This window comes from Trachymyrmex cornetzi, unplaced genomic scaffold (genome assembly GCF_001594075.2).
Source record: "Trachymyrmex cornetzi isolate Tcor2-1 unplaced genomic scaffold, Tcor1.1 scaffold16, whole genome shotgun sequence".
NCBI classification, from domain to species: Eukaryota; Metazoa; Arthropoda; class Insecta; order Hymenoptera; family Formicidae; genus Trachymyrmex; species Trachymyrmex cornetzi.
In genome coordinates this window covers 5463793-5476685 of record NW_017296201.1, presented here as the reverse complement: position 1 = coordinate 5476685, position 12893 = coordinate 5463793, and the positions used below count along the sequence as shown (strand labels likewise).

The window sequence follows — 12893 nt, the reverse complement described above, 5'->3', positions numbered from 1 at the left end:
TTCTTATTCTTCTTCTTGTTAGCTTAAGTTTACCCTTTGTTCCTACCTTCCTTCAATTATTCATTATCATTTACAAAAGTACGTAAATGAATTTGTGTGCGTGCGTGCATGTGTTGCGTGTGGTGTAAAGTGTAGGTATATGGATGTCCGCAATGCGATGAGAGCCGTGGATTTGCTAAGCCCAAATGACTACGCGGATCAGTCATCCCTGCGGGATCCTAGCTCTCGTATGGCACGACCCCGAAATAGGTCACTAGTGGCAGCGCAGTTGTACAGTTGCGTCATCGCCAAATTGCTTTGCACCCAATATTTTTATACAACGACCTGCCGTTTCATCACCGACATGCATGCCGCGCCACGCGGATTGATATATCGCGCTCGCCGGCATGGGCACCAAGAGCCGCCGCGGCACGAAATTTTACTGGCAAAGTTTGAAAAATACGACAGGTCCGCGACGGTGCGGCGGCCGCGGTCGCTCGTTTACGTTTGTCGCGATGTTGATCGCCGATGGTGTGTCGACGCGTCCAATTCCGCGAGCGACGCGACGCCGCGGCCGACGTCCGTCGCGAACAGAGAAACGAGCGTCGCGTGGCGCGGTGCATCAACTGTAATTTAGTGGGCCGTATTATGCAGAAGTCACGGGTGCTAATGGCCGCCGCAGTTCTGTGTGCGGTTAATTAAATTTTATTACAAATAATATTACGTGATATTACACAGAGCGACACAGAGCGTACATTTCGGCTTCATGCGGAGGTTTTGCGAGAAATTCGCACCCCGCGGCTCCGAGTGAAATATTAAATCGAGCTCGCGAATTTCTCTCGCACGATTCTATCTCAGAGTGCGAACGACTAACCCACGTAATTAATTCATTGCTCGGCCGTAACGCTTTACGTGCCTCTGAATGTACACACATACATATAGCACTCCATTAAGATTTAAAATGTTATATGAGAAGTAAAATGCCATGGAGTAATACGTCCATCATTTCTATGAACTTTTTGACACGTTATATGTCCTCATTGCATGTATCATCGTGTGATTATGAATGTATGATATTAATAACGTAATAACAAAATTACAAACTCTTTTTTACTTATACTAGTATAATTGACGTAAAATATTTTCGATTTTGAGATTAAAAATTTATTAGATTTTTATGATTTTTGTTTCAAGTGATAATAAGTTAAGCTATCAATAAATATAAATAAAAGGACTACGAAAAATTGAGATAAAAATTGATAAACGTATTTTTTTGTATGCTGCGCTGCTAATATTTCACTAATCATTCAGTTTCACATTTAATGCACTTTACTGTTTACTAATATTATAGGTACATAGTTCTATCAATTTGCTACAGTTACAATAATTTGCAAATAAACTTGTTATCGCTTTTTGTTTTAATTCGTCTTTTAATTTTATTGTAACTTTATTTTACTATTTTTTTATCATCACTTTTCTAAACTACCAAATATTTTCATTAAATACCATTTTATTGACAAGAAGCAACTTTTTATAATAACACTATTTTATTGACAAAAAAATATAAACATATGTTTTAAAAGGTTCTTCTTAAACAATTAACTATTTTTAATATAACACATTATCAATTATTTCTTTGCCGTTTTAGATAATTATAGAAATTAAAAATATTAAACGTTTTATGTGACCGCGTTTGTGATTTTTAACGTTTTTCTAAGAAAAATGTATTAAATTTTTGATAAGTAATTGTTCATACATAACACTAATAAATTTATTTATAGAAAAAATGTTGCTACCTAATTAAAAAAATATAATAATTATATCAAATAAATGTTCTTGTACCAAATAAACATATATTTACATTAAGTAAATATTCAATTGGCACTATTTAAACAAATATTTATTAAAATTTGGTACATTTTTCTCTCAAGATTTGTCTATAGGGTTTTACTTTTCGAAGCATCTATTATACGCTTGAAAGAAACGCGAGGAACGATTGCGTTATCGTCGCGTTCAACAGACAATAATTAGTCCAATAACTGAACTAGAAACAGAAAGCTCCTTGCCAAGTCAACGTCGTTATAATAATTCATCCTAGCTATTTCAAAGCGATGGATATATGAAACGTTATATTTAACCGTACTATTCGCAGTCTCATTACTTCATCTTATTGTTAGGTTAGGTTAATGGAAAAAGGCACTCACCGATACAACGTCTAGCCAACGGAGCTTCTAGAAATCTAGACTGCGCTCGTCTCAACTTCCGTCTTAAGTTCGCCGGATACTCACGAACCAACACTCACGAAAACGCGATCGAGAACGAACTAAACTGTCATAATACGACAATCGCGATACTTTATTCCACTCACGAGATAAAACGCTCGATGTACACCTATTATGGCTTCCGCAGTTCCGCTACTTGAATTTAGCCGAGAAACTTGAACGTCGACAACTTCACACCAATGCATGTCGCGCGGGTACAACGCGAGTCGAGCTGGCAGCTAATCGAAGCTCGAGTGATGAGCTGTCCGAAATATATACTCGAAAGACACGATCGTGATATAATTTGGGAGCATAAAGCCTGCGAAAATAGTACGTAATTAAACGACACGGCTTTCCATTACTGAAATCATATCTACATACTTCTCTTTCTAAATCGATAATGACATATGAACTTCGTAGGAATAAGCAGTCTATTCTTATTACACGTATGCTCTTTCAAAAACAATGGTTCGTCCTGTAAGTAAAATATTTCAATTCTTGCTACCTACAAATAAATCCCACGAGACATTCGCTTTGCAACGAAGGACCAAAATCGCGAAGTATTCACAAGTCGTGTAAACCTCGACAATCACTCAACTGTGTAGATGAATAAATCAGTGGTTAATATCAATAAAATTATTTTGTGCTACCCGCATAGCATTCTTACCTTACTATTGCATCGCGTTTTGGGATATAATAATATTAATAATTGTATATACATGTATCGTTCGCTCGGATACCTATATCTATTTAATTGTCAGGACGTGAATGATAGCGCCTCTATTTTTTTGTAAAAATGACGTATGCCATTTGAAAACAATACCGAACATTGTATACCAATTGTCTCGCCACCGGTTATATTTAATGTATTATATTTAATATAGTATTATAGCATTAATTTATGTCGAATATTTTGTTATTTACATTTCGATAAACGGATTAATATATTTTGCGTTTTATTTGTAGATTTATTAGCGTTCGCCAAAAACAGTTAAATTCAGTTAAGAGTCTTAGAACGGAAATGTTATTACTGATTTCCTAATTCGACTCCATTAATATGTGTATAAACAGATAATAAATTTTATAATAAACTAATAATATATTTTACATACAAATTGTAATTTTAATACATCCTTTTAATGAAAATTTGAATTAATTAATTACGCGGTTTAAAAGAAATAATAAAATTCAATGAGTACTTAAAATAATAAAAATAATTATAATTTAAAATTAGATCGAGAATATATGTATATAAATAATGCTAATATGCAAATTTTGCAAATACGTTGTTACAATTTTATAAACAGCGCGTCCATTCGATTTGTCAAACTTGAAATGCAATCGCAAACAGAAATATTAATATCTTTAAAATAATAAAATTTATATTTTTTTATTGATAAAAAGATATTAAAATATCGACTTTTTTTGCTCATAAAGCATGAAATTTGAGAAAAAATATAATACTTTTTTTTATTTGTGAATAATTATTTAACTTTCATTAATTTTATTTAAATAAATATTTAATTTTTATTTTTCAATAATAAAACAAAGATAAACTCCATCTTTTAAATTTAACGTTACAAAAAAGTAAAATAATTAACTTTAACAACTTGTAAGAAAACAAAGGATTAAATAACGTGGTGTATTTATATTTAAAATTGGTTTAATATCAGCTAACACACCACGAATTACATACACGTGAAAAATCAAAAAACCAAATTTTGCTAAATAAATAAAAAGTACGCTTAAATTATAAGAATCAATAGCAAAAGATATATTAGTGCGTTTTTTATTTTATTACTACCTCTTTAAAATTCTTAATATTTTTGTTAAATATTATGATTTATTGATCATTAGCATTTTTTATATATGATAACACAACTTCTTATAACAAACATATAAATATTATTTTTTTTATTTTTCATGTATTTTTAAAAAATTCTTAATATTTCTCTGTTAATCAATTATTTTCAACAGAATACAATGTTCAATAAAGAAGAATTAATAATTATTTATTTGTTGCTTTATAGTTTTAAAATATAAAAACAACTTATTTCTTACATTTTATAATTCAACATTTTTCTTTCTTCTTGTATACACTTTCTCTCTATTTGTATACACATACGTATATAAATATCATAAAAAAGTGACTATATTCAAAGTAATTATCTATAAAATGCAAAACATATAGAAGATCAGTTTTTGTCGCACGTCAATAAGTCACTATTTTTTGTGGAGTATAGTATTTTGAAATTTCGGCACGCTATAGTAAAAGAACGCCGCGCGTTATTTTTTGCATATAATGACAAGTGCACTAAAAAACAGGTGTAAAAACGCATGTAGTACAAATGCTTTGAAACATAAACGCACGTGCATGCACATTGGTCTATTCCGTAATTAGATCGAACTAATGAGTCGATATAACATCAATATCTCTATAGAAAAAAAATCGAAGAGGGATGATCTTCGTATCATTTAAAAGCTAAAAGTTTAGCGCTTCAAATGAATACAAGATTGTTTATCTTGTATAATTAGTTTACGAGATATTATTGATTAAAAAAGGAAATAAAACTAATTTCACGCTAAGAGAGTCAATTTTCATTTTTAAAGTAAAAATCATTGCATATTTAAATTGTAATATCTCCGTCCAGGATAGGTAATAAAGATTTAAAACCAAATTGCATTGACAAGCGTATATTCTCATAACGTATATTTTCATAACGATATTAAAATCAAATACCGTTTTATTCTTTCATTATATAAAAAATAAAATATTAAAATTGCGCTTGTGTAACACGTTTTCATCGCAAACTTTGTTTTAATTACTGTAATAATTACTGTGGATTAAAATCTAGAATAAGTAAATATATCAAACACCGTTTCTTGCCAAATAAATTTATAAAAAACTATAACAATAGAAAAATATGTCAAAGTTAATTTTCTTCTCATCACATAAGTGTGACTCAAAAAACATGAGTGTGAATGATAGATTATTGTTAAGATTATTATTGAGCACAATAACTTTTTGTCTCTACGTGGATACGTAATAATTATATAGTTATAAAAAAATCGTTTTCCAATTTCTAAAATTAAAACTTAAAATGGAATAACGTTCGTGTATCATATCTTTCATTATAAAATTTATTTTTTCTTATTCGATATTTTTCATCTTTGTATCATTTTTCTCTCTTTAAAACGTTTTCAAATATACAATTGCAAAATATAAGATAAAATATATTTTCTTACGTTTATGTGATCAATGTAATTTAAATTTATTAAATAAGAATTAGAGAAAAGATAAATTATTGAATAATTTATCTTTTCTCTAATTCTTATTTAATCAATTGAATAAATAATTTAAATAATAAGAATAAATGATTATATCGTAAGCAATAAACAATAAGTGCACATAAATATTAAATCACTTACTTCTCAACGTTGCTTCGTCGTCATTCGATGTTTCCTGTGCTGTTTCTTTTTTTCGTCGTCGTCCTCCTTCTCTTCCTCTTCTTGATTTCTTTGTTATAGCTAACACAGCACTTGCAAAAACGATTAATTACGATCGCACGCGAACTAATTAATAAAGTACGACGATTAGACAGCATTTAATTTGCATGGCGCTCTCGATATTAATCGTACACAACTCGCGAAATACACGAAATCATGACTTTTTGTGTTACATGAAGTATGTGATCCAGCGATTCATATATTATATCACAATCCAGAGAGACAATAAATAATTTTGTATGTGTGTGCATTATAATAGTTTTAATAAAACCACGCGAGAAAGAAGAACACATACATTTACTTTTTTTTTCTCTTTTTTTATTCTATTCTGTCTTCTTTTTATTTATTTCTCTCTCTTTTTCTCTGTCAAGAATTGTTAAAACATGATGGGTCAATCAAATGTGGCTTTCTCATGTCCAGACTCTTAGTAGAGAATTTTTAGTATAAATAACAGGCCGCCGCGCCGCGCGCGTCGCACAATAACAAATATTAAGACCACGTTGTTGGTTCAAATATGAAACTTGTTAGCGTTGAACACATTTTGCTACTTACATTTTCATATTAATTTTGGTGAAATGAACTATCATCGTGTTTCTGCTACCCAAATTTAAGAAGTGCTGATAATATTAATATAACAAATTCAACGTTGAATTTATATCAAATTAGTTAAAAGAAAAAAGTAGAAACATTTTCTCTGTATTTGATATTATATGTACGTAATAATTCAAAATGCTCCACTACAAACATACTACTCGAAAAAAATTATTTTGTTGAAGCATTATATTTAAAAATTTAGATATAGATACAGATCTGAAAATAATTTTGTTGGATCATCAAAATAATTAGGTAGAAATCTCAACCATAATAAGCAACGCTGCACAAAGTTTTGACATTTTAGCAATCAGTCTCTGAGGGTCTTACATAATTATTTTGATAATCCAACGAAATCATTTTTAAATCTGCATTTAGCTTTTATAAATGCTTCAGTAAAACCATCCTTTCCATATATAATATCACAGTTAAGTATCATATAGAGTCGATAATTTTAATATAAAAGATATTAAGATTACAATTATTTTTGACAACCATTATAGCTCGGAAATTATATGACCTCATCTTTACACTAATATAAGTTCTTGGACTTTAATTAATCTTTATGAAATATGCTATTGTTAATATAATTGCGAGATTTTACATTAAATTGCAGCTAATTTCAAATAGCCGTCGGTATCGAAACTTAACTTTACTGACGTATTATAGATACCCATAAATATTTACAAATAGGGGAGAGAGAAAGAGAGAGAGATAGATAGATAGAGATAAAGCGATTATTGATATTCTAGGGCAAGAGAGCCCTCTAAGAATATAACGTATAGCTACAGCAAAGTTAACACAGATTAACATAGAGAGAGAGAGAGAGAGAGAGAGAGAGAGAGAATGATTTCAAACTGCAGTTAATAAAATAATTTACATCTATGAATTTCCTTTAAATACGGTCAACTTGTGACATCATGTATACTTTACTGTAAGATATATGTACATAGCATATATGTATGATTTAATAGACCGAAGTCTAGGTAGTTAAAGTAGATATGTCGTTAGTTACATACATCCTCAGTAAGACTTGCATATGAAGATAGCACTGGCCATCAACATTAAAATGATATATATCCTGCAAATTTGAATTTTACAAAAGTCTTTTCTTTCTTTCCTTTGCCACATATCGTATCTTTCCAGCGTATTCTAAGCCCTCATAAAGTTCTTCATAAATTCATAATGTTCTTCGAAAAACAGAAGGAAAAGGAGAAGCAGAAGCTTTCTTTGTAGATTAATTATTTTGCAAAATACAAGTTATAAGAAACATTGCGAAGAATTTCGATACTTGGGAAAATGTCGAGGCCGCTTATTACCTGCATTTGCGCGCTTACCGATGCTGAAATTATCCCCCTGGTTAGAGAACATCGCTGGTGGTGCAAAACGACGCCGGTGGGTATGATTTACGTTGGATAGCAGGACCATTCTTTCGGGAGGATAATCCGGCGGGTTCGTCCGGCGGTTCATTCATAATGCACAGCCATTTATAATGCACGTAGGAACGATGCATGCAGGTGTAATTACAACTCCGTACTCTGCACCGCGCGTCCCGCGCAACGTCCTACCTATCCTATCCCACCCTCATTTGAGTAAACCGACGCTCTTTCCTAGTCGTCTGGCCACGTTGCGAGGTCATCTTTTCTACTCCTTCTCAGCCATTCGCCAGACAGTCCTCCTAACTGCGACTCCGTGCAGCTCGCGCTAACGAGCGTCCACTTGGTTCGCTTTATCGATTAATAGATTGCAACAATAGTTGAATTTTAATGGATTCTCCGATGACACATTACGAAGCTTACGTTTCATATCATTTTCTTTTGTCGGTTAAAAAATTGCCCTTATAAAGAATGTCGTTGCGAATAATAAATTCAAACGTAAAGTGGAGTGTCATTTGAATAATATCGATCTCCTTTTGTTTATTTTAGATTTATAATTACACTGAAAAAAATATAGTCAATTTTAATAAATATTTAGTGAAATACTGCCACCTAAATATTTATTAAATATAAAGATATATTTATTTGATACAAGAAATGTTAATTTGATCTAACAATCTTTTTTTTACTGAACAAATATTTATTTACTGTAAGTAAATGTTTAGTTGGCAGTATTGAACTAAATATTTATTAAAATTGACTATATTTTTTTGTCAATGTATAAATTATGAATATAAAATCTATTTTTTTTTATTGCGATTGTATACAATTTTTCTACGTCTTTGTATTGTTTTCCTACACTTAAAGCGTGAATCTTTAAAATGTATGATTTCAAATTCGAGGAAAGATATAAAATTTATCCCATCTTTATATTATTATCGTCTATACGATTAAGCGCGATTTAATAATCTATACGATTTATTGAATGTTACCAAATAATGTCAAATTATACAAGAATTGTTCGACCTCCATTAAGTGCTCGTTTTATTGATTGTGAGCTAAAGAGGGACCATAAACTCGGCGTATCCTATCAAGAAAAACGTTTTAGTTTGCCGACTTCCGGCTCTTTCAAATGCTTTTCTATCTGCTCGTAGGGCAAGACGCACAAGCTCCGTGGAAGCGACGAGAATGGCAAAGACGACGAAGACGACGGGCGAGGAACGACGGAAAATCCAAATTGCCGCACAAAGCTCTCGCGCAATCAGGTTCCTGGTAATCCTCGCGCCTTCAAGTACTTCGGCACGATCGCGAAAGCCAATTATGTGGCTGACGTACGTACAGGTGCGGCTTTAAAGCGGCTAGGCAACGGGGCGAATACGAGGGTACATAGGCATGGAAAGTGCATTCCGGCGGAGCGCGGAATTACTCGATTAGAGCTAATTCGAATTATGCTACAGCTCGTTATCAAAATCGCTAATTGTTAATTGGTATACGCGCCAGCATCGCACGCGGATATACCGTCGATGCGTAGCGAAACGAGACTCGTTGCGTTGACGTAATATATCCCGCTTTATGGATAAAAATTGCAACAACCTCAAAGAGTCACGAGATTGTCTAAAGTTCACGTCGAGCAACAATCGAAGACTGTTTCTGAAGTGTTTATCTCATTTCGCCGATCACGCCTTCGCTATCTTTCAAATATCTCGAAATATTTTCTCCGTCGGACTGCACTCACGATTACCGTCGAAACGCAATGGCTGCATCTCACGGGAAAGCCAATTCTCATTCTTCTTTCTTTGTTATTTTGGCGTGAAGAAGCAACAAGACGCATGTCCTCGGTGGGATACATCCTCGTTTCTCGATCTTCCGCCTTCTAGTGCGTTTCCGCGGTCGACTCTCGCCAGTCGCCGCTGATAAATTGCGAGCGGCGAGAGTGTGGAAATTGCATACGCCATTGCAACGCACGTCCCGGGTGTGCAGTAATCGTCTTGGACGTATGCGCGACGCTTGGTACGTAAAGGAAAACGGAAAGAATAGGAAAGTAGGCGAAGGAGAAAGTACGCTACAGTACGGATGTCCAGACAGTGAATCCTCTCAGGATGGGTCTCGTTAGTCCTGCGTGACAGACTTACAGCACCCAGGACTCGTCCCGCCTTGGCTACTCATCACGGCTTCGGAACGAGATGTACTGGAGAGACAAGAGGATGTTGGGTTTCTTCCTTCCAAATTACGCCCGTAGGCTTCTTGCCAAGTGAAACTAGTCCTCGAAAACACGTCCAGCAGTTGCATATACATATCACAAATAAAAACATAAATCATCGAGTCGTTATAATTAAATCATCAAATTATTGTAATCATTGTAATGGTCAATTAATTTAAAGAACTGTACAAAGTGAATGAAGATCTCATACACACATATCTTGTATTACTTTCGATTTCTTTGAAACTTTCGATGCTGATGCCAAATTCTGTTAACTGATAAGTCTGCGAGACTCATTTAATTTATATTGACTAAAAGGCACTAATTAATTTTAAGAAACCAAAATGACATGCATAATTCGTATAAGAAAGAATAAATATTAAATTTATTGTAATAACAATGCATTCAGCGAATACAACGATTGAGTGAGCGTTCAGTGTAATTATTGCCTGATTGAAGTAGATCTTTAGACCCACAATAAATCTAGAAAAATATATCAATAGCAATAAACGCTCATTCAACCGTTATGTTCGCTGAATGCACCTAATAATTTGCAGATATGAAGAATTGATTGAGATGATTCAACAGATCCGGCATCAGCTCTGGAAGGTTAAATTTAATTATACGTTGTCGCCAAAGACAAGTATTTGTCTGCAAATTATTTCTCTACAAATTATTTCTCTGCAAATATTCAACGTATACATTTGGAATTTGATGTTACTGAAACGTAATTTCGTGCTTTACATGCGAAAGTTTCTTTCCATATTTACGTGCTGAAAATTTGTATTTACCTAGTTCATGAGATAATCGTTTCGAAAAAATAATCCAACATTGGCACTAATGTGAATATCATTTTCAGTCCATCAGTGCTGATTGTTCGGCTGCGCAGAAAATACATCCTCGATGATTCTCATCTTCTCAACATTCGCACATCTCTTCAGTACATTTTCGAAAAAGAGAGGAAGAGAGAATAGTATACAAGATGGCTGGCGGTGCACACGCATCCAGGATGGATAACGGGAGAATCCAGGAACAAATTCAAGCGCGAGGAGGAGCTGACTTGCCGTCAGAAATTTGATTTATATGTTAATCGTCAGACAGCAGTCGTTGACAAGCACTGCTTGCTACACCACTCTTTACCTCTCATATTAAAACAATTCTCAAAATATCGCGTATAAGTAGACATCGATTATATGCGGAGATAGTATTGATAGATTGGACAGGAAATTTGAGTTTTAACCATCGATCAGTTTCCGGAGAGGCCGTCGGGAGGATTGACACTTAAAAAAAGGTTAATACATATCACATAAATAATAATTTATTTTAAAAAGAGGAAATATAACCAAACAAGATAGAGATAGAGCAAGAGAAAAAAATATTAATAAAACATATGTGTATTAAAAATACATATTCTTTTTATTTTACAAAATGTGTAACTTTAAAAAAAATTTATTCTCAAATCTTTCGAATAAAATTCCATGGAAGTTTTCAATAATCGGGTATTTAAAGTTTAAATTTCATTAATTTTCGTATATATTTGTTTCTAAAGACAAAATCGATGACGATATTTATATCACGTTATTCGAATATTAAAATTTATATTATTTCATTACACAATCGTCTATAAATAGGCGATTAATTAACAGACGATAGATCAAAATTTCTGCCGAACCAAAGATAGATAAGTATGAAAATGATATATTTCTGGCTCAGTGAACCTATGGAATTATTAGAATTTCATAACCGATATATTGAAAACCGCTACAGACCATATTCGAATTCCAAATGCTTAATTGAAATAGATATGAAAGATACATACAGAAGGGTAAGCTTTAATTGAAATCGCGAATTTTCAATTAATTAGTCGTCAATCAATAATGTGTTAAAATTTCAGCAACGAGAAATATTTAACTAAACTAATCTTTTTGAATGGAATTTTCTTAGCTGATTTTTTATCGAAGAAATTATATATAGATATAAATTTATATTAATAAAATTTATATATATATAGATATAAAATCATAAAACGTTAAATTAAAAAATGAATTAAAACGTTATACAGAATGATAATTTATATCCTATATTAAAATTGGCATGTCACGTTTTTTTTCAAGCCTCTTTTCAAAGGGATGTTGGAGTACTCCGATTTCGATGTGGCTTCATATTCGGAGGTTTTAGGGATCGCTCGTTCCGAAATCGTGATAAAAATTTCGAAATTCAAAATGGCTGAATCATTATGGTGGACGGAGATGTTATGGAAAATTTAAAGATTCTTCGATTATGATGTAATTTGTTTTTAGGGGGATCGTGGCGTCGTTCATTTCAAACTTGTTCAAAATTTGAGAATTCGAAATGACTGAACAAAATGGCAGTCGGAAATGTTACGGAAATCTAAAAGATTTATCGTTTATGGTGGAATTAGGTATTAGAAGGTTTATGGGGACGGCTGGTTCCGAAACCGTATTTTAAATTTGGAAATTCAAATAGTTCAACTAATATGGCGGACGGTAATGTTACGGAAATGTAAAAGTTCTCCAATTTTGGTGAAATTTGATAGGAAGGTTTAGGAAAATTTTTTTTTAGCTAAACGGAATGAGCGCAAAAATTGTTCTCTACGGATATATGTAGCGCATAAATCCTGTGTATTTAATTTTCCAAATCGGTTGTTTTTAACGGGTGGGTGGGCTGACTGACTGCATACTCAGTCCCCAAAAAAAAATTTTTTTTTAGCTAAACGGAATGAGCGCAAAAATTGTTCTTTACGGATATAGGTAGCGCATAAATAGCGCATAGACTAGTAGAATTAAATTAAATATAAAAGTTCTCTACCGTCTTGCAATTTTCTCAGGAATTAATAAAAAATTAATTAATAAATATCTGCAAACCAAAATGAAATTTGCGTAGCAGAACTTAGCAACGAATATAAACGCTCAGCGAGCATTCAGAGAGGCGCGCTTCTAGGAACTGCAAATAATGTAT

The 12893-nt window shown here is 32.7% G+C and overlaps 1 protein-coding gene and 1 pseudogene across 1 annotated transcript in view; both read left to right on the top strand.

Moving 5' to 3' along the window:
• The first annotated feature begins 8902 nt into the window (after positions 1 to 8902).
• LOC108758758 (uncharacterized) lies at positions 8903 to 9827 on the top strand (annotated as a pseudogene).
• Positions 9828 to 12266: 2439 nt separating this feature from the next.
• Positions 12267 to 12893, top strand: part of LOC108758574 (trypsin-1-like) — a 7508-nt gene continuing 6881 nt past the window's right edge. Inside the window, exon 1 of the mRNA XM_018503575.1 lies at positions 12267 to 12336. Within this exon, the coding sequence (XP_018359077.1) occupies positions 12267 to 12336 (70 nt within the window). The remainder of the gene's footprint in view (positions 12337 to 12893) is intronic.